The 27,964-nt window shown below is 37.7% G+C and overlaps 1 protein-coding gene across 2 annotated transcripts in view; it reads left to right on the forward strand.

Moving 5' to 3' along the window:
- MMS22L (MMS22 like, DNA repair protein) overlaps nt 1–27,088 on the forward strand; it is a 97,061-nt gene extending 69,973 nt beyond the window's left edge. For both annotated transcript variants that reach the window (XM_082047628.1, XM_082047629.1), the window contains 11 exons: nt 406–596; nt 3,005–3,155; nt 7,711–7,853; nt 8,628–8,770; nt 8,922–9,081; nt 11,193–11,362; nt 18,471–18,682; nt 21,001–21,167; nt 22,214–22,310; nt 23,499–23,666; nt 25,176–27,088. In XM_082047628.1, the coding sequence (XP_081903754.1) occupies nt 406–596; nt 3,005–3,155; nt 7,711–7,853; nt 8,628–8,770; nt 8,922–9,081; nt 11,193–11,362; nt 18,471–18,682; nt 21,001–21,167; nt 22,214–22,310; nt 23,499–23,666; nt 25,176–25,275 (1,702 nt within the window). In that variant the 3' untranslated portion in view covers nt 25,276–27,088. The remainder of the gene's footprint in view (nt 1–405; nt 597–3,004; nt 3,156–7,710; nt 7,854–8,627; nt 8,771–8,921; nt 9,082–11,192; nt 11,363–18,470; nt 18,683–21,000; nt 21,168–22,213; nt 22,311–23,498; nt 23,667–25,175) is intronic.
- The last annotated feature ends 876 nt before the right edge of the window (nt 27,089–27,964 follow it).

A 27,964-nucleotide genomic window follows, 5' to 3' on the forward strand; every position in this document is an offset into this window, starting at 1 on the left:
TTGCCGTTATTTGCTGTACACAACCCTATCCTAAAAGCCCTACTGACAAAAACGTTAAAAAAGCATCTGGCTTTGGATTGTAAGCAGACTTGCTTGTCATGCTGGCAGTTGCAAAATGCAGATATTCATTTTAAAGCTGCCTATTTCTCATTTTGATCTGACATATTAAAAAGCATATAATTAATGGTTGACATTAGTAATTAACATTAACTTTATGGTGCTTAATATGCCATCATTCATCCATCAAATAACTGGTATGCATAATGTCTCTGCATAAAGGTTTTAATTGCACAAAATGATCCTTCAGTTCTCAGGCTCTACAGTTTGAAGTAGTTGTAAATGCATTTTTAAAAGATGAGAAATTTTCATTTATTGAATGTAAACAGTGTTTTTGTTCCTCCCTAGGAGCGTGCACAGACGCTTAGGCCAGGGACTTCGACTGGGGCACACGGCCCAAGACGCTCAGCTCCCATTAGCGGCTAAAGAGCACCACCTTGCTGTCGCCAGCGCTCTCTGGAGGAATTTCTTTCCCTATTTGAAGAGCCAGAGAATGTCACAGATGCCACCTTCCCCACAGCTTGCTGATACAGCTGCAGGTGAGCGTTGACCCTCCCTGCAACTACTGGTTATGGTGCTATTTTCTGTGTCACAAGCTTACAAGGATTTTGTATTTGGGATAGTTCTACTTGTGTGTACTAACTTAGGTATGCATAAATGCGAAAAGTAGATTCTATGCTAAATATTTTGACAAGAAGAAATATTGTAGTGTTGAATTACTTGATAAAATACAAACAGATTGAGGACTCCAAAGGGATCTGAAGCTATAAAAGCCTGACTTCCTTTTCCCTACTATTTACAGATTATAATCAATGTTCCAGTGTTATACAATATAAAGGAGAATGCCAGAATATATACAGAATTTACATTTTTCGGTAGAAGTTTATAATTTTGTGTTGAACTATTCATTATGGTTGTGGTGCAAAATAAGTTTTTCTTAAATAATATTTTTACATTTTAAGACAGTTTTCAAAAGTTGATGACATGACTTATTTTTTGCTGAACCTTTATGGTCGTGGTTATAAAGCTATTTCATAAATCATTTTAATTATTTATCTTGCTTTACACTGAAGGATTTTAACCTTGACGTAAAACATTCCATATGTATATGAACTCCACGTGCAATGAGTCGGCATGGCAGTGAATAGAAAGAAATCCCAGTTTGATCTTTAACATCAGTAACTAGCATTGTATTCTGTAGTTACAATGAAATCTTGTATCCAGTTAACTACAATTTAGAGAAATGAAATATAAAATGATGTGAATTAGATAAAGTTCAAGCTCAGAAGTGCCGAGGCAGTAATAGGAAAGTTAAAAAACCTGCCATCTGCAGTAATTAGTAGGGACTGTTAATGAAGGCGGTGGTGTGCAGTGATCGTGGGCTCAGGATGTTGAAGCCTATGTGGGCAACAGCAGCACAAACCAAAGGGCGAGGTTGTTAATGTCAGAACTTTCATTCATGTCCTACAGCATCACATCTCTTTATTTTACATTAACGCAGTCAAATAGCAAGAAGAACAACCTATTATAAACTCTGCTCAGAAGCAGGGGAGCACACTTGTGACCCACTGTACAGTGACGTGCTGCGCAGCGCTGCGGAGGAAGGTGACTTCTTCCCACGCTGGAGTTGCTCCTTGCCCCTGAGGTTGCAGCTGTCCCAGCTCTCCTGCTCCCCCTGCCAGGCAAACAGCCTGGGACTCACATTGTTCCTTCCCTCTCCCATTTCTCCCCTTCCCGTGTTATGGCCGATGCTGCAGAAGCGATGTGATAATCTGGAAGAAGGAAGGCACAAGCTGCTTCCTCACTGAAGGCAGAGCGGAACTCTGTGTGACCTCCTGTTGTATTCTGAGGCACATAAGGAAATGTGAAGTCCTTCATAGCTCAGGGTAGTCTCTCTACACCATTAATTAAAATAGTTTCATTGTTGTGTCTAAAAACTAGCCTTTTCCATCTAATTTGAAGTCAGTTTCTCAATGCATGCAGTTTTAGAAATAATTATTTTAATATGTTAATATTACATTTATATTTAATTTAGGTTGGAGAATTTGGGAACCAGTGAGCCTCTTTATTTCATTGCCCTCCAAAGTCAGTTTTCCTGACTCATTTGGTGCCTCTCGTTTCCTATAACATAATAACTGCTCAGCATTTCAAATTACATTTTCTTCCTGAGTTTAAATGCATTTTTCATTTGCAGCATAAAGAATGTGCTATATTTTTTTATGCTGGTAGTGTTAGATATAGATTCCACAGTAGACCTAACAGAAACACCAAAAGGTTATAAACTTCATTAACAAAAACTGCACAAAATACTTTCCCAGTTTCTAGATCTGCAACTGTTACATGAAGATCCTTTTTTTCAAGAATAAGCTTGTCCATAGTGCATTATTTTCACAGTAACTCTGGATACATGAAAGTCTATTCTAAAAATAGAAAGTATCAGCTTTTACTAGTGAATTATTTCTAGATAGAGATTTTTACTGCGAGAAGTGTACAAAAACAACTAAGCAAATAAATAAAACTCAACCCTGTAAAGCACAGTAACACTTGGGTGTACAAGGGAAAAAGTGGTGGCTGGAGGCCAGAAGGGGAGGCCAAGAAGATAAAAAAGCAAGTTTTTAAGACATGTTGTTTGTTGCATAGGTGGTAATGATTCAGGGCTTATAATCTGTGGTTTCATTAATGTATTTAAAATTGTACATGTTTAGATCCATTTTCCCTCCTTTGCATTCAGTGTGTCATGTTGGCTTACAAACTCCTTGGGACAGAGGCTACACCTTAACATGTACAAATGTTATCTGTTAGAATAGTTGCCCAGTTTTAATTGAGACTTCCAGTACTCCCAGACTGCACGTTATTAATAATAACTAGTTTTCAATACTTTTAATGGAACAGGGATGTACTGCGAGACCATTAATACAGTGCCATGTTTTTATTTATTTAAAATCAGGTTTTACTCTCTTAGCTTTGGATATACCCAGCAAAGCCCTGTCAGAACTCCAGCCACAGCCCGTTCTATCAATGATGCAGCTGTTTGGATGGGATGACATGGTGTGGCCTCAACTGGTGTCAAGATACCTAAGTCACCTAATTCAAAACAGGTGAAAAAATGCAACTGCTTGTTCTTCCAGTACTTTCTAACTGTTTTTATTAGACTTGTGGAAAATGTAGCTTCAAACAGTAGTTTCATTATGTTGATCCAGGTTCTTTGCATCTTTTAAAGTTCTAGGTGTCTTTAAATCATCTGGGACATTTCACAGGGATAGTGGATGCTATTTGGGTTGGTTTGTTTGGAGGTTTTTGTGTGTAAATAGCTTAAGATACTCAACATTTGTCAGGAAGATAGGTAAGTATTTTGAAAAAGTTATTTGTCTTTTCATACAGCAAACCACTTATTTTTTCCCAATGGAAACCATGTTGTTACTAACAGATTTCAGAAAATGGGGACCTAGGTAATATCTTCAGAGAAGTACTTCTGTGAAGAGCAGTACTGCATCAAAGTGAAATGCCTGACCCCATAACCTGTTTTTAATTTGCATAGTTACAGTTATCCACCCCCTTCTATTGTTGCTATGCTTGGGCAAAGTTGTTGCAGTGGCCTCCTGCCCTAACTGCACTTGAAGTTGGATAATGGAGCTTGGTAAATTTTAAAATTTCTGGTTAAAAGTACTGGTCTTATTTTTCCCCTACCGGTTACACTTAGCACAAAAGAAGTTAAATCTTCTTATCAAAAGTCAAGATAAACATTATGATTGGAATCTGAAGATGCTATATAGTAAGTATTCAATGTTTAAATATCGTGACTCCTTCAAAATGAAGAACTGCAGGATGCTGGGGATGATGGGTTGAGCAGTATCGAAAGTATGAGGAAAAATGAGAGTAAGGAAATGAATGCATTAAAAGTTTATTTTTGACAAGCTTGGAACAATTTCTGAATGCATATTAATGTTCATGTAGCTCAGGTTTCTGAGACCTGCTAAACGGATGCATTAAATTAAATAACAAGATTAGAAAATTTATCACGTCTATATTTTACATGCCAATGTTGAATTTTCATAGTATCACAGCATTGTTTAGGTTGGAAGGGACCCTTGAGATCAGGTAATCTGACTTGTCCAATGCTTCTGCTCCAGCAGGGGCAGCTTGAGGAGATTGCCCAGAACTCTGTCCAGTCAGAAATTTGTATACCTGAGAAATTTTATTTGCTTTAAGTAGGCCCCTATGAACCTAAGATAGATGGATGGTGCTGGTGGTTGAGGTGTGGTTGTTTTGGGTTTTTTTTTCCCCCTCTCACCCCACTTCTGAATCAGGCTTCGGAAGCAGGGGAGGTGAGGGATGAGAAAGAAAGACTGGGTGTTTCTATGTCAGACTGTATTTGAAAGTAACAAACGTTGCACATTTTTAGGGTATGTATTGTACGAAGGAGCAGAGCGGTAAATCAGGATGTGGTAAAGACTATTTCAGTGTCATTGGCAAAGCTGAGACTATGGTCTTCTTGGAGGGAAATGTTAAATCAGGTTGAATTTATTTCCTCGTGCGTCAGTTTGAAAGTCAGGAAAGGAGCATTCAGTCCTCTGGTTTGCCATATTTCGCTTGTATGATCTTTACAGTGTTTCATACAAGGTTGCAGATACCTTGCATGCGCTGAATGAAATAGGAGTTAAGCATATAAATACCCCTTTATAATTTGAATTTTGTTGCTCTTCAGGTGAGACCAAGAAAAACATTTTGATACCTAAACTGGAATTTTGGTTTAATGTGGGTGCTTAAGGCTGATTACCGGTTCCCCCTGTAAAAACTTAAGTGACTGAAAGTAGTTACTTAAGTATTCATTAGTAATATTCATTAAGCACCTGACGTATATATCCACAGATACATTGCAATGCTGGCTGAGGTAACACTTACTGTATTTGGAACCATGGCCAAAGCATTCCTGTTCCAAATGTCTGGAACCTTGATTGTACTAGAAAGTGGAGAGCCTGCACACGTGGCCAATGTTGAGCTCCCAAAACAGCCCTGCTGCCGTCACCATCACAGTTGCTATTTGATGGTAGTTACCTGGTGTGCATTAGTTGAGAGGCCAGAGCACTTGCGCAAGAATTTGGAAAACCCTTCTTGGAGAAAATTCAAGCCTTTATTTCTGAATAACCACCTTAGAAAGGAGTAAGAGGACCTTGCCCTCCTCTTACAGATTGTGCCGTGGAGTAAGTGAAAATGTCAGGTCTGTGGATCCGTATTGAGAAAACTAGCGGGAGAGAGCCTGACTCCATAGCTGAGTGATGATGGATATTTGTCTTTTGCTTACATGCGTGCATGTTCTCGCTCATTCTGGTTCTCTCTCATACGTTCTCACTCTCTGTCACATTCTGCTTTTCTGAATCTCACCCCTGCTGGATGCATGGGACAGAAAGCATTCACACAGAGGGAAATCTTTTTTCCCCTGAGCTGTTGGAGTTGCAGTTTTCCAGCCTCAGGAGAATGGGCTGTTTACCCGATCAGTTGCCTCAAGGCTGACAAGGGAAAACTGAAGTATCTGTGCTTGGGCAAAGGTGTGTCCCTGCCTCATCAGCAGAGCTGTAAGGTGCTCAGATTTCCTTGTGAAAGGACGATGAGTAGCCAGGAGAAGACTTTTTTGGTAGAATTATGCAGAGGCATGATACTCTAAACACTGTCATTGTATTATATGCTAATAAGACGGCAATTTTTTGTAGCATGATTCATCTACTTATTTACCTTAGGCGGTTGTAGAGCAAAAGTTATCGAAGTATCTAAGTGCTGGGATCTTAAGACTTCATGGTTACTGCACTCTGATAATTTTCACATCAAACGTTCTCAGTTAAAAAGTAAAAAGATTATTTTGTTGTGGATGCTGTTATATACCCTGCAAGCTCTGCCTGGTCTCTTTAAGATTGAAGCTTGTTCTGCATATCAGCTGTTTCAATATCAATAACAAAGGTTCTGATGGACAAGCTGTGCCCTTGGGAACGTGCACACAAGCTTTGGCATTTCTTTTGCAGTGGTTTCTCTCCAGATCCATGTTGTGTAGTACGTGGTACCATTAAAATCTGTTTAACTTCGTGCATGTGTATATATAAGCTCACTGGTTTAAAAGGGCCACTTGCCATGCTTCTTGCAGGTAGTTATTGTTCGTTCCTTTCTTGAGGATAAGGAGCATATTCCTCTCCAGTTTTTGGAAGATGCCTAAGTGGCCTACCTATCAGCAAGCAGGAGAAACAGGAGTAAGACTGCTGCAGAAAGTGTTTTTGTGAGCCTTTGAGGCCAAGTAGATTAGCTGTTAACCTCAAGATTATATGAAGCTGGAATTGTTTATATGATACTGCAAAGAGCATTAAGTCCATAGGCATCCTGTTTTTTTCTCTTTTGATGCTAGAATTTGATTTTAATTTTTTTATATTTTATTTGCTTGTATTTGGTCTCCTTCTCTATTTTGTCAATGATGCTTCAGCAGGGATGTTCAGACAAAGATATGGTTGTCATTGGTTTTAACTAAATGAAACAAACAAACAAAAAAATTATTAATGTTGTTTAGAGAGAAACAGAATCCAGTTTGGTTTCCATCTGGACCTGTATTGCCTTTCTGTTGCAAGCATAAGTAAAAATTCAGTAGGAAATAAGTAGATTTATATGTACATATATCAAGAAAAGAGTACAAGCATTTTTCATTAAAGTCAAAGCACCAAGGACTGACCAGGGAAGAAGACTCTCAAATAAAAAGGTGTAACTATTTTCAAGAAATTTCACTGACCTGAATCACACACAGAGCTCATCCGATAGGAATTGCAAACAGGGTGCAGAACAGACCCGCTGTCCCTTGGCCAGGAGTTTCTGCAGAATTAATGATGCAGAGCTGTTATGCTTGGCAAAAACTGATTACAGCAGCTACTCGCAATTGTAAGGCAGGTAAAACCTTGGGAATACTCAACAGTGAAGTGCAGGGATTGTGCATTGAGTGTTTGCTGTGTGGGGGAATACATATACTTGTGTGTGTATACATACATAAATGCATATGTCTGTAAGTGTACATCAAGTATAGCAGTTTCCTTTCTCATCTCCAAGCTGCCTTTTTTATGTTTTTTTTTTTGATCTATTTCTAACATGACATGTCTTTATTTGCTAAAGCAAAGCTTCTCCATCTTTTATTTAATTAGGACTAAGTAGACTTCAGAGCAGTGTGGGACACCTGAGGTGGCTTTATACGAAAGGTTGGGGCAGCTTAAGCAGAGTCAATATGAAGTTCCAGGTTGAGTCACATAATCTATTCCCAACATTGTACCTTGTCAGTTTAGATAATACTGTGAAATTATCCGTTGGTAGAATAAGAGATTTCCCATTGTGTGAATTTCTCTCCCTTTTTTTTATGTAGAGAAAACATACGTACATGTGTATATGTGCTTTTATATTACTATATGTGGCATCACCAAGTTTATGATGTTCTCTGTATTTAGGTATCAGGATATCATGAGCAAAGTCTGTAGAGCACACAAAAAGAATGCCAGTTGGCCTCTCTATTACTTTAGTTCTAATTGTTTCTGTGCACTGTTTCTATTTGTCTGCAGCCAAATGAGATGCTCTGCCACCTTTTTGCATACTTTTGTTAGATATCTTTACCTTTTTCTTCCTCTTCTACCTACGCAGTGCGCTGTGTGAAGCTTTTTCTAGTATGGGATATACATCCTATGAAGCTTTGACAGTACGTTCTTGGTTTCGATGCATTTTGCAAATGTTCATAGATCAACCGACTGGTACGCTGGCCAAGACAGATGCTGAGCGAACAGTTGGTAAGTGTTCACATTTCCCTAATGTTTGCAGTAATGATTCTATATTGCAAAACTGGCAAACATTTTCAGCTAATTACAGAATGTATTTTTGTTTGTATTCCTTTACTTTTACCTAATTACAAAATGTGTTTCTTTACGCTGCTTGTGCTATTTATTGATAGTTTGCTCTGCATATGACAAATTTATCACAAACAAAGATAAAAGAGCTTGTTTCCTTGGAAGCAAAGAACAAAAACTTGCTCCCAAGGAGACAGGCTATTTTTCCCCCATGGAGAAACTGCTCTGAAAAAAATGAAAATCTGAAGTAAATAGTCAGAAATCATGCTGTGAATGCCCTAAAAGAAAAAAAAAAAAAAAGAAAAAGAGGAAAAAAAATCCAGTTGCAAGTAATTCTTTCCTTTTCTATATTGGATATTTTGTATTTTTAGAGCAATTCCTCATCACTTCTTCTATAAAACACTGCCGTTCTAATTATCTGTAGAACACATCTTCTAGCAACTATCTTTCATACACATTTTTTAGATTTTGAAGAAAATGATCAGTAAAATGAAAGACTTGTTTATCTATACTTAATTCTATTCACTTCTTATAACTGCATTGGAAAATAACCAGTTTAGACACATATTCTTTGTCTAGAGGGATGCAGTCAGTTGCAGAATCCTTGTATTTTAGCCATTTTAAAATCACATTTCATTTTAACATTTTGGGACTAAAGCAAATTGAAAAATGTAACTGCATACTGTATTTACTGCTGTGCTGTCTTGTAACAATCAGGGAAAGCCTATATGGAGCAGCTGACTGAGATGACAAGACTGATTTTTAAGCTCTCGGAAGTAGAAAACATTCTTTCAAAGGCTCACGTTGAAGAGTCAGTTTTCAAGCAAGACCCTAAAAATGCTCTTGTCCAGTTCATTAAGGTATGGTACATCTCTGTGTTAGCTTCATAAGACAATATTAGTGAAAAGAAACTACATATTTGATTTTGTATGTATAAAAAGAAGTTACACAAACCTCATGAGAGACTTAGTAAGTTTATTTATATTTATTTCAGTGTTTTTGTTTTCTCAGGCTGTTGGTAGAACTTACAGTGGCCTTCAGACACTCCCTGAGAAATCTGCCATGGTATCAAAGACTCTGGAGTATTTAGGTGATGTATTAAAGTATGTAAAACCTTACCTGAAGGTGAAAGGACCTCCAGAAGGTCTGCAGCTTACATATTGGATCATAGGTAATTATTTTGCAACTTCTTTTCTTTTAGTAAAATAATTTTAAGGAATTGGGTTTTTTTGTTGTTTTGTTGTTTTTTGTTTTTTTTTTTTTTTTTTAATTACCCCTGCAAATCAGTATTTTCAAAAGTAAGAAGTTTTTGTGTCTTTTACCACTGAAAAACACCTGTTTTACCTAAATGAAACCAGAAACAATGACAAAGCAGTGAGGAAGAGTTATGACAGTCTACATCGTATTTACTGGAGTTATTGTAGAGGACAGGTTGAGTTCCTTTTAGAACTGCTTCTCTTACATACACGCTGTGCTTCATTAAAGCTCAAATTTGTTCATTAAAGTATGGAACCACTGACAGGACGGAGAGTGCTGTTTATTATGAACGAATGTGCAAGTAAACATTATGTCTCTTAAAGACGGAGGTAATGAGGTGCATGTACACAGCGTACATGATGATTACAAGGAATGCAGTGAAATGCACATCCAGGATGCAGGAGGTGCATCAAATGTAATGGAATTTGAGTTTTGTAAAATACTTCACCTTTCTGGTGCAAGATCTGCATATTCTGATATACAAGAGGTATGTCAAATTAAATGTTTTTAGATATCCAGGTGTTGGGTTGGAACCTTGCAAAGTAATTTTAGATTTGATATTTTCCTTTTTGCTATTTGCAGTAGGAAACAATCTTCAGTCATGCTGTTGTGTACGAGAAATTGTCCTTTCTTTTTAGTTAGGAACACATAAAAAAGGCTTGAAGAAAAAAAAATATTTAAGTGTATTTCAATCACTTCTTCACATTCTGTGGGCTTGTTAAGGACAAAGCAAGAAACTTAACAAATCTAAACACCTCCCATCTGTGGTCAGATTGTGTCATCTTCTGTCCCATACATCACAGCAGTGATAATAGAAGGAGTATTTTTAGCTGGAATGAGCATGTTTCTTTCAAAGCAGGAAGCTTAGACAACATTATTTAGAAGTATTGTTAAGTGATCATTCTCTTTCTCTATGATTGATCATTGTGTTTTCTTTCACTCCACAAGATTAATGTTGTTTTGCGTTCTTTTTAGAGATGGGAATGAATGTCTTTTATAGATTAATAACATCTTGTAACAGCCCACTTTTGATCTTTCATTATTTTTGAAGTCTTAAACATATTTTCTTGGGATATTTCCGTATTTTCAACCCAGCAAACCCTTTCTGGCTTCTAATTAAGTATAAAGTTAAGAATGTCTGTGTGAATTACTGCATAGAAATCTTGTTTAATTTCATCTGTATTTTGAGTATTAACACTCATTAATATAGAGTTATTTTGTCCAGAAAAATTACACCTCACCTGCAATAAAGATGTTTCTCAAAGTTAGGATATTTACACATCAACACCTTCTTATTCTTTTTTTTTTGCAATTCAAAGGGAAGATCATAAGGTGAGCTCAAAGCTGCACAATTGATACATTCATGTGCTGAAAACAAGAAAGATGTTCTCTGTGGCTCTCATTTTGTGAACCGAGAGCCCACAAAGATCTGGAGAGACCGTGCTGCTTTAGTGAAGTTGGCTGCCCCTCATTCTTTTTCATCTGCTGAATTAGATGCGTTAAATACAATTTGAAAGATATTTAATGTTTTCCTAACACTGAATCGCTGTGTGAGTAGTTGCCAATGTGGCCACAGTGGTGTTAGATAAATGTGAAGGGAAGGCAAAGGCAGCGTCTCTCTGTAAAATGTGATGAATGTACACAGTAAGGTGAACGTTTAAGTGCATGTGTGTTGATTGCAGCAGTGTTATGTATCAAGTTTGGTTAAATTTTTCTGCAGGGATGTCAGAGACTGTCCTTTCTTTAGCGTTACTGTACTTTTCCTAAAGCAGCTTCACTTGTCTAAAAACTTGTAATGTGTTGAATTGATTTAGTACTTTCATATTGTTGAACTGTAAATGGACTTCTCAGTCATCTGGACTGGGCTTTTTCTAAGGGGATACCATGGAATGAGTATGTGGGAGTGAGATATTCCAGTTCCTGTCGCTACTCTTGGATTATCTAATTTAACATAATTGCCTTTTTAGGATTTTTTTTTTTCTGACTCTAAAATGCTTTGTGATTTCTTGATTCTGTTTTCAACAGGATGTCTGGTAAAGTTCTGGGCACCAATACTGGCTACTTCCAAAGCGCAGCAACTCTTGTTCCGCATCGTGGATTGCTTACTGCTCCCGCACTCTGTGCTCCAGCAGGACAAGGAGCTGCCTGTGGCTCTGCTCTCCGCCATTCAGGAAAGCCTCCCTCTTTATCTCCAGGTAAATATCTGAACTCTATTATCAGCAGACAAACGTATCTTCAAGATTCATATTGCGGAGGATGTTTTCTTTTCCCTAATCAAAACAAGTGTTGACTGAATTTTAAGAAGCAGCAAGAGGGGTTTTTTCTTCTTGTAGAAGTGGAAGGTAAAATGCCACACCATTGTTTTTGCTCTCATTACATGCAGCTGTGCCACGCTCCAGAGTTACTGGTCTAATCGCTGTACACAGAGAAGCTTTTAGCCAACCTGCTGTTTACAGTGGTCTCTGATGTGAGAGATTTCTGAAACAGTGGATCAAATAATCATGATATGCAGCAAGGCTCTTGTTGAGATTATAGAGCAAACAAATGTTTTAAATCATCCTTGACTTGGCTAACTGTAGATAATTAAAGACGAGCTATTCTTTTTTTGCTGTTGTTGCTCCTAGTAGCAAAAGACAATTCTCTGCATATCATGGTACTCTTTTATCTTAATAGTTTGAGAATATGTTTTGCTGAATCAAGTTCCTGCTGCTCATGCTTTCATGACTAAAGCCTTCTTGCCCATAATTCCTCCTGTTCTTCCTTCATCTTACCTGTCACACTTGAGACTCTGTAAGGCTTGTTGATGCCGTAGAAAGAGACAAATTCCTGCAGGTGAGGAAGAGAAAAGAATGCGTTTTAAAATAAACAAGTTGACGCATTTTTCTTGTAAATCTTTGGGTCTTTTTTTGTTTACTTTTCCCTTCCCTCTTAGTTTTCATTTTGATTGCAGTCTTAACTGAGAATGCATTTTAAAATAAACAAGTTGACGCATTTTCCTTGTAAATCCTTGGGTCTTTTTTGGTTACTTTTCCCTTCCCTCTTAGTTTTCATTTTGATTGCAGTCTTAACTGATTACTTTACAGGACTGTGTTGTGAAACAATGCAGTCGTGACGTTGTAAACATCCCTTGGATTTATTCCTTTCAAAAGTTGCATTGTGATCGATGGCATGTCATATGGATGTGAATATCATTCTATAATGATGTGCAGAATACAACTTGCTTTGCTGCTCTGTAGGTATTTTCAGAAGCTCTATACATGTAGTACCATCTGGACACTGCTATTACCACAGAATGTGACTGTCTGCTTGCTAATTCAGTATTTTAGTCAGAGAGCGCTGTTTCTCTGTACTCTGCGCGCACAGATGTAGTTTCGAGATAAAACCACTCACTCAAGTTGGTTTTGAAGTCCGAGTGTTGTGGACTCTTGTTCCCTGTTTTCTTTGTCCATCTCTGACTTTCTGACCTCACAGTTGTATTCTTCAGCAGTCCACTGCGTGGTCCATGCGCTTTCTGGCTAAGCTAGATCATCTTATTCACCAAATAGTTTATATTAGACAAACACTGCTTCTTGAAGAACAGTAGTTCTTTAATTTGACAAACACTTCTGGGGAGAGAAGACAAAGAGGAGAAGGCTTATTTTTCTTATTTCATTATGGAACTTCTATATTTTATTATTTGTATGTACAACATTCCAGCATTTTTAAGTGCTTCACATTGCTTCATTCTTTCCAGAGTACTTCCTTCTCCTTTATTTGGGAAAGTGGAAACATTCTAACTTAGGATTAACTCAAGATGAAAATATTTCAATATCAGTTAAAAAAAATATATATTCTCTAAGGACTGCTTCTGAGTTCATTTGAGAATGAATGGATTCTGGTCACTTTCTGAATTCTCAGGTTATTGTTATACAGTTGGTTTAAGCCAAGCTGGCTTAAGGCAAAATTAATTCCTTTTCACCCCTGTATGCATTCATATTTAATTTGCTTTAATGATTTTCTGAAGATGGGATGACTGGAGTTCATGAGCTGATTCAACTAGTTACTAGCTCCATGAAGCAAACAAAGAAACAAATGCCAAAAACCCAAATGGGCATATCAGAAAAGTGATAAAATGGTGGGGAGGGAGAGCACGTAAACATGGTGGGGAGGGAGAGCACGTAAACATGGTGGGAGGAAAAACGGAGAAACAGCATCCTCTGGAAATAACCCCACCTTGACTGACCCAAGCTGCTGGTGAAACGTCTGATGAGACTCTCCTTGGGTGGCTGCCCCGTGTCTGGTGACCATTCCTGGAAGTAGAGCGGTGGTGGTTTAGTGCCGGAGCCTTAATCCACCCTAATGTTAGACAAACATTGTTCCATAGATCTGTCCCTGTTAATACTCTAGTTGACAATCCTTTGGCAGGTACGTGAAAATAAAGAAAAAGGAATTTGGAGACCATGCAAAATGTTTTCTTATACACGTGAATTCTTTATTCATAGTCAAGGCATAAAAACCTCTGAGTAGCATTTCTACTCTGAAGTCTTTTCAATTCTTTTTTTTTTCTTTCCAGTTTTCTGAGGAGTTCCAGGTTCCATATCAGTCTTTTTTTTTTTTCTTGTCCTGAATTCTCCTCCTTCAGTGTGGGCTGCTCCCTCCTTTGTCCAGAAAACCTCTTTACATCTCAGAAAACATCATACTTAGCAGAAGTCTCCTCTTTCTAGAACTTTCAACAACTAACCTTAATGTAGTTTATTTCATCTTTTATGGGGTTTTAGAAGGATTTGAAGTCAGTCTTAGCAGTAGGTCATTAATTTCACCCATGCATTGATGCAGCAATCTTATGAAATCCTACAGAACTCCTGAACTGTATAGACAAAGATTCCTCAAAGGGTCACATAACCTGCCTTGTGGTAATGCAGCTGCCCATACAACTTGGGCAGCAGGCTCAGAAGCCAGAGCAATGTCGTTGTCACTGTGCTGTACAGGCATCACCTTTGTTCATCACCTTGTAATGGTGGAGGCCAATTTTTCATCTTTTAGGACAATATACAAAGTTCCCTCTCTCCCCACAGCAGGGCTGGAATGCTTTATTGTTACCTTCAAAATTCATCAAAACTGATGACTGCATCCCACCCTCCCTCATGCCCTGCCCTCAACCTACAGGTTTATTTTTAATCAATAAAAATTACATGCTTTTTTAAATTTTACACACGCACAAACAATTGTCAAATGCACTGATTGAAACTAGATGTATTTCTCTCTTCTCAATTCAGACTGCCTGTATTTAGTTGTTATGTATGTGTTTACTGTGTATCTATACATATAGATATAAATTGGAGCTATACAGCTGTGCCTTTTGGCAGCTATTGGGCAACTGGCCTATTCTCTGCTGTGGTTTGAACTTATCTGGAAGTTTCCTTCAAACATGTTCACTGATGCTGCCCTGACTTAGCTCTGGCAACTTTTAAACTGGTATTCTTTTTCTTACCTAGAGGGTTACTGTATGAATATTATTACTTCCACTGTGCATCATCTGTTTTGTTAATATTTTATAACCTATGCAAGATTTTGCTGGGTTGTAATATCAAAATTGTTCTGAGTTGTCTGAATGACAGACTTCAGAAAGTAAAGCATGAAGAACATGAACACCCGTTTTATAATTTTATGGGTCGGTTCTCAATTATGAGATGGTGAGGCATGTAAAATATAACCGGTATTTTGCCATTGTAAAAATAAGTTGGGATGCAGTCGAGATTACTCTTGGATACATTTCTTGGGGAATGAGTTGGAGGAAGCTGGGTACACATTTATCAGTAAAACAGGAAAGAACTGAAGCAGTGTAGAAAACTTACAGAAGAAACAGTACTTTAAACAGATCTTGCAGAATACAGTGCAGGTGCATGGAATAAGCATAATATGCATAATAATGGGAAAGGTAAGATACCCTGCTTGATTTATCAGCGTTAATCCTGTCCAAATACAGAAGATGGTTGATTTCTATCTAAATAAAGGAGAGTGGCAAAAGAGCTTAATTCTAAATAGTGCTTGGCATATACATTTTCCAGTGATTTTAATGGGCCTGTGCAGGCTCAGCATTTGTCAGAGATCAGACCTTAAAAGCCCTCCTGTGAGCCACATCTGTGGTCTGATATTTCAGCAAGCTTATTAATACGTTTTGTGAATTATAGTATGTGTTTAATAGGAATTGTACAACATTAATTGGTGAACAGCAGATTTATTCCAACAGCAGGACTGATATTATAAGTCATCATTAGATAGCTTGGCATTTCTGCAGTGAATAGTTCCAGTAATCCATACTAATCGGTTCTTCGCTCTCCACAGGTGATTTACAGATATATGGTAAATCAGAAGAAAGAGGCAGCTCTGGCCACAAAAGGTTCCTGCAGTGAACTGCTCAGGAATCGGTTGCCTTTCTGCTAAAATGAGGAGCAGATGTTGTCGTGCCCCTCTGCTCCCCTTAAAATGTCTTTGTCTTTCTTTTTTGTTTTTAACCTCAGAAGATGGCTAAAGAGCATAGTTAATAAAAAGAGAGTGGCTCTATCAATCTTTCAATGTCCATCTGCTTTGTAGGGATTGTCCTAGGGGTCTGGTGCGATTGATTTCAGATCTCCAGTCCCGAATTGCAGTCCAGTAGCATGTGTTTCTTTTTTCTTTCAGATGAGCAGTAGCTTCCTTCATCTCTCTTGATTACTGGTGGGATTTTAAAGGAAGAAAGTTCCATGTGGTTTCCTTGTAATCACATCCTTGGCCAGCTCTGTCTAGGTTGTTATGCCAATTTGCAGCTACTGTGCAGTGTTGGTAACTTATCCCTTGTGCCACTTGGGAAACTTTTAGGGAGCAGTAGAAGCGTCAGGATCAAAGGTGTGACAGTTCTTCCCTGAAGAGCTTTGATGCTGTACATGTGCTCTTCATGGCGAGGTTTGATTCATAGATTTTTCTACTATGAAGAAGGCTTTTTATTTAGGGGTGGTTTTGTGGCACCCAACAAAATGTAAGGTGATTTTTCTTACTGTTGTCTCACTGAGAAAAAAAAAAATCCTGTCTTAGAAGCCATTAGGGCTAATCTTGAAACTTTATTTAAGAAAAATTATTAGGATTTGGTATTACTATGTGGTTTAAAAAATCACACCTTATTTGAGAGGCAGCATCTCTGCCTCACCCACCAAAAAGAAACCTAGGATCCTTTATAAAGAAAACATTAGGTTACAGAAAAAAGGCATTTTCTCTGGTTTTAAATGCTCCTTAAATTAACAGCTTTCCTTACAGGGTTTCAAGAGCTCTCTTCATCCTCATAACTTAAGAAAAAAATCACTAGTTAACTTACGTCCTCCTTTTTCAGATTACATCTCTCCCCATCCCACACCCCAAAAATTAGAATCAATTTACTTCAACTCAAAAAATGAAAATGCTTATATGAAGGATTGGGCTAGGTTTGTTTATTCACCTTCAAATGAAACTATTAGAAGACTGGCCAAAAGTGTTCCTTCTGATATAAACTCTGATTTTTTTTGCTTTTTATTGCATCTACCAAGTAGCTTTCAGATAATTTCTTAAAAACAGTAACTCTTATTATTTAATAACTGAATTCTTCCTTCTTTTCTTGATATTCTGTAGCATTTATTGGTCCTCAATTTGAAGACCAGTCTCATTTTAGTAATTATCATTTTTTTAAATAATTCTGATACAGCAGCAGCTGTATTTTCCCACAAAGCAAAAAGAGGAGCAAATCTGACCTGTTTATCAAAGCTCCAGCTCAGAAAGTGTGGGTTTTGTCATTGGGACTTACCAAAGTTACCGAGGAACTGTGTGAAGTCACTAGAAGTGTGTGAAGTTCAACTCTAACCCAAGATGTCTGTGTTCAGGAGGGCTGCCCACAGCAAGTCCTCAGGCAGGTCCTGAAGCGCCTCATTCCTTGAAATCCCACTTTTCCTGTGTTTGCTTACTGTGGAACCAAAAGTGGGAACTCCCCATTCCAACGAAGTGCCAAGAAGACCTTCAGCTGTATCTCAACTTGCTTTTTTTTTTTTTTCCCCTTAAAGAATTGTTGATACAGACAGGTATAGATGCAAATCTTTTGAGGGAGAGACTCCGATGCAAAAAGCAACAGAAATACTCTTTGTCAGTAACTGAGGAAATAAAGCAGCTTTCAGGTATTTCTGCATTTTATACCTTCAAGTCTTGAACTATTCATTCATATATAATATATCAGGGGCATGAGCTTCCCTCAGCAACCATCAGTATTGAGGCAGAGACTCCTACCAAACCTGGAGTCTGGGTTGTAAGTGTGGAGGTTTGAAGTGCTGCTGAAGTTGCTGTCTAGGGAACTCGGTACTTGAACTTCTTTTATGTCGTTATTCTTGTTGGACAAAACTATTGTGAAAACTGTGAATTCTCAAGAGGCTTCTGTTTGTGCCGCTGGCTGTGACCCTTGTGATAGGAGATCACTGGACTTTTTCTTTCTTTTTCTTAGTGATTTTTTCTTCTTTCTTTCGGTAATCAAAGGAAGGGGAAGGAAACTCTTAACTTTCTCTCACACAGACTTGTACCAACAACACTTCTTTTTTTTTTTTTTTTTTCCAGACATACCATGTACACATTCTATAACTATGGGTTTTGTTCACATAGGCACTTTCTGGGCTAGTTTATACTTTCATTACAGATTTTTCTCTAACATCAATATAGCTTATATTGGATAAATCACAGCAGTTTTAGCCTTATCTTAAACAGATTTTTTAAAAAAAAATCTCTAAATCCTTTCTAAGTAGTGCCTAATTTACCCTAATTCGTTCACACTATGAGCAATTTTTTTCTTTTCAGACCACAATTCTAAGTGCTCATTTTTCTGCTATGTCATTTGTACATCAATATCACACAGATGAGGTTTTCTCTCTCCACCTGCCTTCATAAACCCTACCTGACTAATATTCTTTGCTAGACCACACACAGAGTTGAAAAATAAATGGGGAGCTCTTGGGCACAGAAACATTTTTTCAGGTCTGAAATGCAAAGCTTTTATTTCATATTTGAAGGAGAGCTTGTGTGTCCCAAAGCTTATCTTCCAAGTATATTAGCTAGTCTAGTACAAGATTTTTCTCTCCTTTGCAAGCCTTGCTCTGTCTTCATTTATAGACCATCATATCTGTAGGAAATTATTGATGTGTATTTTTCACGCAGTAGTTACTCTGTGCAGCAGTTCACACAGTGTGTAGCAAGTATTTAGCCTCTGGTTGTTAAAGATTTATCAAAATGTGTTGTTAAAAATTTATTCCATTTCTCACTTTAAACATTTTTCTTCTACAGGGCCTGTCCTTTATATGTTGTCAGTCCCAAACGCAGGGGGCCTATTTAAATCAACTGCTTGGGAGCATTATTCAACAGTATTTCGGACGATTTCTTGCTTCTTCTCCCACCGTGCTTGGAGCCGGCCAGCATCCCATGGTGTCTGCTTTATGCAGTTCCATTACAGCCCCCCAGATGCTCCGTCTACGGAAAACCACTCTGCATGTCATAAAGTAAGGACCAGTGAAGTAAAAAAAAAAATCACTGGCTCAGATTTCCCTAATAGCTTATGAGAAAGGCAACGCCACTGTTTTCTTCTCAGTTAACTGATGGTTTGGCCATGGCAAGAGCCTGTAAGTTGCTGGAAAGGGAGCGAAGGAATGGCAACGTGTATAGAGCAGGAGGGTAAAATTGGGAAGATCTGGAGACAAGTGACACAATTGAGGATGGAGGTCTATAAGAAACTATAAGAAAATACTACATGGGGCCACAATAAAAAACAAGTATTTGTCTAGAAAAATTGCACTGCAATATAGATCATCAGCATATGTTTGTTTCTCAGGCTGTGTTTAGGGTCACAGAGTCGTAGTGCTTATAGTTGCCACAGTTACCTGTGTGTGGGAGGCTTGGTTGCTCTATAAGTGTCAGGGTATACATGGGTGCGTATGTGTTTCCCAGAGGAAATTCGGGGTGTGGGGAGAGGAGCACATGGAGACAGGGAGACAGCTCGTGTTCGCTGTGCTGTCACTCCTCGCACGATGCCAACAGCAGCTGTAAATGCCGCATCTCCACTGCTGAGAGGCCAAAACTTTGTTTTATGTACTGCAGAACAGGGAACAATCTGTACTTTTTTGTACGCTGACAGAGGAATTAAACCCCTTCAAATATAAGGTAATTGCTTATATTCAAGGTAATGGTATTTTTCTGTGTTAAAGAATGTATGTTCATGCTGATGAAGAAAATTTTAGTGTTAATCTTGAGTAAACATGATATGCAATCCTGTAAGTAAAGGATGCATTATCACATATTAAGGGAGTGAGTTAAGATTTCACAATCTGATATGGTTTTAACTTATGAATACTCAAACTTCACCATCTTAGTAAAGTTATTTGTGAAAGTGCGCATTCCATGTGTCAGTTTTGAGATTGCTAGTGGAAAGAAAGTTCTGAAATTGTAATGGCACTTGGTGACTTTTAAGACATGAAATGTTCCTTGGCCGTTCGGGAAGAATATCTTAAAACTGAGCAGCAGCCTGATTTGCAGAGCGTTGGGTGGTCATGAGGCCGTCACTAGCTCTGGATATAAATACATATAGAGTTTGCTAGATGTTTTGTTGTCCTAAAGCCAGTGAGTATCTTGCTGCCACACCGGGCAAATGGAACCATGTGATCAGGGTGTTTTATCCAGGTCAGAGAACGATTTTAGTGGAAGAGCACCCAAAAAAATTTACTCTGAAATTTTCATAGTAAATTGGAGGGATAGAAGATTTCAGAGTTGCTAATATTAAAGTAAGACCACATGATACAAGAAATAGAGAAGTAAAGCATGACAACTTTCATTTGGCAAATTATACCAGTGCTCTGAAGCTGTGCAATGAAATAGTCAGATCTCAGAAATACAGGTTTTGTTTGAAAGTTGCAGAAGCAAGCCTTGCTAAGCTTTTAACAAGGATTATGGGGTTTTTTTAATGGATGCATTTGCTCAGTAAACATGCATGCTGTGTTTGGGTAGCTGATGGTATCTAATATTAAAATCTAAAAAGTTATTTTGAAGGTTCTTGGAGTGCTCTTGCTAACCGATAAATAAATGCTGTGTCCTTTTTACCTGCAATCTTCTCTTCTGAATGTTTCAATTTACACTTATTGTCTTCAGATTTCAGTAAAGTCATTTGTAATGTGAAATCAACAGTAGTTCAGATTATTATATCCTTTGGGGGAAAAAAAAATCAAGCTTTTAAAATTGGAACACTCAATTGTATGTGATGTTAAAATTTGCTTGTGTTGGAGATTGACAGGTCACCTTTTATCTTTGTGACAAATTTTAAACTGGAGACGATTGTGTTAATTGTGACAGAGCAAAAGCAGACATTGACTGTCCTGTTACAATACACCGTTAACAAAAAAAAGTTAGATTGCGAGTTGACAAAAGCACATAAAGCTAAAGAAAATAATTGAAACCACAGTTGTATTTTGGATCTTGTTTTAGGGTTTTAGAATCTTGATCTTCTATTTTTTTCAGTTATTTGATGAAGCTGCCTTTATATTTTCAACTTTTATAGTCACACTTGACTTTTTAACTATAATTATGATAGCTGCTATTTCTCACTTCCCTCAACAGAAGAGTCAGAAGGCATCACTGTCCTCTGATAAATGGGGAGCCTTTTCTAAGACTAAGACAAATAGAAGCCATTAGTTGAGCTTAGATAAAGATAGAAATCTATGTAATAGGCCTCCTGCTGAAATATCACAAAGCTATTTTAAGGTATATGGTACTTGCGTTGAATGGAAAAAACAAATTGTAGACTTTGTTCTGGTTTGCTTTGTTCTCCTAGTGAAAACTACATGCAGTTCAAAGGGAACGCTCCACCTCCTCGCTTGGCCTCAGTTCTTGCTTTCATTCTTGAAGTACTTCAGAGAACCCAGAGCGTTGAACTATGTGACATTGACTTGATTCTCCCGGTCGTGTTGAAATGCCTGGTGTTGGTTAATGAGCCACAAGGTGAGATGCTTGTTTGCTTTAAATCCATCTCTGCACACCTGTAAGATTTTTCTACTGCTGAGCATCTTTCATCCCAATATTTAAGACTCTTAGATGAGGTGAAAGAGATAAGTCCTGCCTCATTTCACACTCTAATGAACTAATGATCAACTTATCAGGAATCTGAAGATCATTTCCTTTCTCCCCATGCTTCCCATCTCAGTTCTCCCAGGCTTGATAACTGTGGAAATATTCTTGCACCTAAAGGTTTGAAACTGAGTAAGACTAGCATACGTTCTCCCCATTAGAGGCATTAGAAATGGATTAAAAGCAGCATTTTGCTCTCTAAAGGCATCTTTGAGTCTTCTTTCTGTGTGGTTTTTTTTTGTAGTGAGAACTTCTTTATTTTTAGCATCTTAAAAAATGAAGCACTCTGTTTACCCCACAGTTGTATAATGAATGTGCATCTGTGCACGAGCTCAAAATTTCCACTTCTTGCTGCCAGTAGAGGCATTAAGCAAAATCGGGATTCACCTCTGACTTCTCATGGGAATTTTGTGTAGTAAACTACTTTTTGATTCTGGTCTACAAAAGTTTCAAGAACAAGTTATGCTTAGGAAATTAGCTGAATCATCACACATCTTTCTTCCCCTTTTTGCCATCATAACTGTATCTACCTGAAGCTGAAAGAACCTGTTCTTCTTTAATTCAAATAGGAATGAATAAAGAATACAAACAGAACTTAAATTTAAATAAAAATCTCTATTTCCACTAAGTGTGTGTCTCTTTGCTTTGACTTTAAGAGACCATAGTGTACTTACAAGTTGGCATAGTTGGCATGTTTAAAGTATAATGGTGGTGAAATTAAGACTTTTGCATAAATCTGTGATTTATTCTGTTTTTTATAGCCAGTCTAACTAACTGCTCTCACAGTCATTTCCCTTGCATCAAAATAAGATAAAACCTTTTTTTTTTTTCTCATTTAAAAATTGTCGTCTTCATGAAAGACATTGTCCAGATGGTCAGTTCAAGAGCTCTGTGTGAATCTTGTGATTTTTCTTTTACAGTTAAAAAAATATCTACAGACATTGTGCAGTACATGGTAGAAGGCTGCCAAGCAGGGTCAGGAGGAGAACGTGCCACCCAGCTGACTTCTGTATTTAGGTAACCAGAAAATATGCCAATTGGCAGTGAAGCTACTGCCAGCCAATTGACAGCAAACATGTTTTGTTGGGGTTTTTTTTAAATAACTAATTATCTTTAACATACTGCATTGTCACTTGTTTATGGTATTTAAATAATGTTACTTTTGGCACTGGTTTGCAACCTAGCTTCGCCAAAAAGCCAGAGCAAAAAGCAGAAGAGAGAAAAATACCTGTTTTCTCACAGATTAGGTACTGTTTTGAAAGGTGTGTAATAGAGAGGTGCGTTGCTGCTCATGAAGGACAATGGTCAGTGTTGGGTGCTGTGAAAGGTGTGTGCCCCTAATTTGAAGTGCATATAATGGAGATTGGATCCTCATATAACAAGCTTAGCTTTTATTTCCTTATTGATTTGATTTTGTGACAAATAAATAATAGCTTATTATAAAGTAAATTAGACTTATTCCATACCTCTGCAATACGAATCCTGTTTCTCACGTGGATACCATAGAGGAGCTGCATGACCTGAGACTTAAAGAGATTTTGGACACCCCAGCACTGGGGCTGTGTTGGGTCAGGTCTTGATGAAAGCTCCAGAGAGACTCACTGAGTTAAGAATGGATGCTTGTGGGGATGCCAGTCTCCCTGTACCGTGATATATCAATCACTTTCGTGGGATGTTTCATCCTTAGGGTGTTACTTCTGATTCGAATGTTACCTGTGATCTTTAAAGACCTCAGACCCTCAGCAAAACAAATGGGTGTGCTTCCATCCAGGGGTGGGCCCTGCGTGAGATCTAGTGGAGCTTTATAAGAAATGCCAACATGATTTCTGCAGACTTGAATCTAGGTGTCTTGGTTTGCTGTTCCTTTTCTCTTTTTTTTTTTTTCTTAATAATAAATATATGTTTTAGTTTTGCACTCAGAGAGACACATTAGAAAGTAAAGTGCTCTGGAACAAGTCAGCCCTGGTGAAACACCAGCAGAATCTGACCACTTACTCGAAAATAAAGGTGTGGGATTTTTAGCATTAGCCTTCAAAAGCATAACTTCATTTAAAGTAAGTATTCCACATGGAGTATTTCAGTGTAACAATATGAAAATTGCCATGCAGCCAGATTGCTTGTTCTGATTAGACTCTTCAGTTGTTCCTGGCATGTTCTCTGCATCTAGTTTTGACCTTGCACTAAGTGCCTCTGTGTCCCCCTCAGGCAGTTTATCCAGGACTATACGGCCGTCTATGATCAGCGGGTTTTCAGCGTGCTGGAAGCAGCGGCCGTCTTGGATCAGACGTTGGTTACCAGCCTGATTCCCACAATCACGCAGGCGCTGAAGGATTCGGAGCACAAACAAGGTCTTGGAAGAAACACTGCACTGAGGTTTGTTTTTTATTTAATACTGGGGTTTTTTGACAATGAGCAGTAGAGGTTTCTCCTCTTGAAAGAAAGCAATGTTAGGCAGCAGCACAGATACTCAAAAATGAGTGATTTTTTTAAGTGTGTTCAGCTGGAAATCTCCCATTTGCTCAGGTCTTTCATGACCCAAAAGACAGTTGTGAAAGAATAAAACTCATGAGACACTAAAGGATAGCCAAAGGGTATTAGTTTTCCATTTAATGAAAAATATATTTAACTCATTTGTAATTATATCATTCACTTTTTATTATCCTCTACTAACAAATACATTTGCTTTTATTTAAGGGAATGCACCCAAGGTCAGACTGAAATACCATTATAAGCAGAATTTTCATACTACTTGCTTTTGATCTTTTCATAATGTATTTCATAGCAAATTTTCATTCTTTTTAAAGCTATTAATAAGGTAAAATTCATGCCTTTACCTATAAAATAGGAGGGGGAAAAAAAGCAGATGTTTGAGCTTCCTGAAATATATGCTTGGAAATTACTGAAAAGCTATATTTATTTTAGACTCATCAGTTAATATATATGTTATCTAATCTGTTGTTGATATTTTGTATTAATTATTTGTATTTAGAACATGCTCCATTACCCACGAACATGTTATTGTAAGAACACTAATAACTGATTTTCTCTCTTCAGACCTGGCCACTAAATACTGTTATATTAACATATTCTTTGTATTTATTGTGGCCGCAAAGGAAACAAAATTCAGAAATTGCATTAGATGCTTACAGTGGTGATGTCCAATGTTACTATTTCAAGGAACTAGTATGAAAACTGCAGTTTTGTTTGCCCAAGTTAATATTTCATGAAAAAGATATATAATTACAATAGACCTAAATGTCAGAGGCAGTACTTCAACAATAATTATATTGTCTAGGTTGGAGAGTATTAGAATGAACTTCAGGTGAAAAGTCTCATCACCACATATGTGCACTCTGGAAAATCCACTTGAGTGACAGTTCCCTTCTGAATTCCGGGTTTATTTTGAAATGGTCGTTGCCCTTTGCGGAGGATGATGCTCTCGAGCTGTGGCAGTACCAGTCTGCACCCTCGTGCCACGGCTCACGTCACTGTGCGCAGCACAAGTCACAGAGAGATTTCTCGTGGAGAAATCAGGCAGCAAACATGATGAAGCCTGAATGCCAATGCCATCTAAGCCTTGTAACTCCATTTTCTTTTAATTTTATTTTGAGACGTATTTCACAGCATTTTACCAAATAAGTAGACTTCTAAGCATCTCACTACACTTGTAGCCATAAATAATGCAAACCTTATTTTTTCTTCCAACCCGGCCACGCTAAAAATTCACAGCAAACAAAGCAGTTGAATAGATGGGGAGGTGGAAATTACTGTGTTTTAATATCCCTATATGTAAACAATATGTGTGGGAATTATGTGCTTTTACTCCTAGGATATGTGAGATTGTTTAAGTAACATGTTACATTCTTTTGTTTTTCTCAACAGACAAACCTATAAAAGACTCTTATCTTACCTCGCAGAGGCTGGACAAAATGAGATACAAAAACTGGAAAATGAGACAGGTTCACAGTGTGCTGGTGATTAATCGGTTCCTCTTGAATGTTCTGACACTGTTGATACCTAAAACTGCACCCTACGACACACCAGCCGAGCTCTTTTTCTTCACAATGGCAATACCTTTATCAGTTTTGTCGAATTTTTCTCCTCCCATGCTATGTATTGATTTTAATAATTTCTGTGGTATTTGAATATCGTCATGCATCTGAAGAGTGACTCTCAATATACTGTTGAATGGCAAGTGAAAGACACAGCAGATTTATTACGTGTTAAAATGTCTATGAGCAGAGCCTGTGTTGCAACATATGAGGTAGGATTTCAATTAATCCAAGAAATTGCAGAATTCAATTCACATTGATTGAGACTTGACCCTCCTAACACTGTACTTTCAAAAATCTTGTTCAGGATGTTCTTTAGAAATTAGAAAGTTACGGTTTTCTTATTTATTATATTAGTAGAATGAGAAAACTGTGATCTGTAGTACCAAACTTGTTGAATGCATTCATCAGGAGTTGCGCCAGGATGACAGAGCTATCGTTTGTTAGAAGAGGACTTGTATATATGTTGCACAAAATGTATATAGCCATCTTAACCTTCTACCTGTATTAAAACATTCAAGTCTTTCAGATTCTGGTGTAAAATCTCTTCTGTTGCCTTTGGGGATAAAATAAGAAAAGTCAGGATCAGATTTCCTGTCCTCTTCAATGCTATTTTCTTAAAATTGACCCATAACTTACAGTGATCCACAATCTTTTTATTAGCCATGACACTGTTAATTATCCATTTCACTTAGACTACGCGTAAATGGTCTGAAAAAAAAGAAGACAGAATTTTAAAGACAATATTCATTTGAGGAATTTAATGCATTTGATCATAGACTAAGAAATACTTCTGTTTCCCTGGAAAGTTTGATCTTTCCAATATTTTGCTGTGTTATGGGTGATCTCTTAGGTCTTTCCAGGACAGGTTGAGCTCTGTAACTTTTTCTACTTTTTTTCCCTAAAGTTCTTAGGAAACTTCCATTAATGCCTGTAGTAGTCACACTTTTTACTTCCCTCAATAACCTGTATTTGTACAACCACTTACTGGACTTTGGGAGTGGTAAGTTTGCCCCTAATGGCAACACTGCTGAAAGGCTGCTTACTTCTATTCAAATTTTAACTTTACAACATAAATGGGAAAGGAAATATTATTTGTGTGTCTAACAGCTGCAGAAAAAAATTCCTAAAACCTTGTTCAGAGCAGCTTTTCTTTCGTCACAGTAATCTTATCAAGTCGAACTAGATAAGCTTTTTGCCTAAATCAGCCATTGTTACTGCAGATAATGCAGTAACTAAAAGCCTCTTTAGGCTACTTAATAGTGCAGAACATGGAGGTTCTTTTTATTATTGAAGTGACTTATTGAACTTGCATTGTAGGTTTTTGTAAGCTCCTGTACCTGGAAGAGTTTTGTTCATCTCAAGAGGATTGTGCTTCTAAAAAGCTTTTTTTTAAAGAAAATAAATAAAATAAAAAAAACTTCTCTAAGAGGGATTAATAGAGATGCCTTCAAAATGGGAGTTCTGTCACACATTACAGAACAGGTATCCAAGTGGAGTATTACTTCCTGAAAGTAAAACCTTTGATTTTTAAAGGATAGAGCAAATATTATAACAAAACACTTAATGATGTGTTTAGTAGATCATTAAAGACATATTTCATACTATCTGTAGTGGTTGGAAGTTTCTGAAAAAGCAACAGAGCTTTATGTAAATGTGCAACAGCTCCTGGTGCGTGAGAATCTAATTTAAACAGTTTGGAAATTATCGTTCTTCTTTGTCAAAAAGTTAATGCGAACAGAAATAAAGCATTTTGCATCATATTCATCAACCACCGCCAAATGGGCAATCTGGTTTGGTATAATTATTTGGTATGGACATTTGATGACGTGACTGACAGTTCTGATAATGTTGATGAGATGAAGGCTTGCAGAGCGTTAGGCTAGACTGATTTACCAAGTATACACCAAAACAACTGTCCCAAATCATTTAGGAGAAAAGAATATAGACAAAGAGTGAAAACCACCATGAACTACAAGAAATTGTCTTAAATCATATTACAAATGTCCAGCTTCCTTACCCAATGCATGGAGACCTGCTGAAGCTCAAGAGCAGGAGAATCCTGGAAAGCTTTACACTGGTTGCCACCACTGCTATGAGCAGTTCAATCTGTCTCTTTGCTTTGCTTAAACAACAGGATCAAGCCTTGCTCTAAATCAGGTAAAGTGGGGATGTGAAAATAAGGAAAAAAATCCGTGTCTGTATAGGGAGAAATCCAGGGAGCATCAGAACAGAAATTCTCTGCACACCACCAGGTGAAGAAGTGTCACTGCCTTGCCCCGCCTGGCTGGTTTTGGAGGCGTTGCTTCTCAGGAGTAACAGGCACTGAATTACCAGAAGCTTCCACCAGTGCTGGGTAGATGTCTTTGCTGATCCATTTGCAGGATGATCTGCTTTCCACCAAGGAAAGCCTGTTTTCCACTGTGTCCCAAGTGAATATCTCAGCTCTTCTTAGCGACAACCAATGGTAAGACAAGAGGTAATGGGTTCAAACTGGAACACAAGAGGTTCCACTTAAATATGAGAAGAAACTTCTTCTCAGTGAGGGTGACAGAACACTGGAACAGGCTGCCCAGGGGGTATGGAGTCTCCTCTGGAGATATTTAAAACCCACCTGGA

The sequence above is a fragment of the Streptopelia decaocto genome, assembly GCF_964273445.1.
Source record: "Streptopelia decaocto genome assembly, chromosome: 3".
In the NCBI taxonomy this organism is placed as follows: Eukaryota; Metazoa; Chordata; class Aves; order Columbiformes; family Columbidae; genus Streptopelia; species Streptopelia decaocto.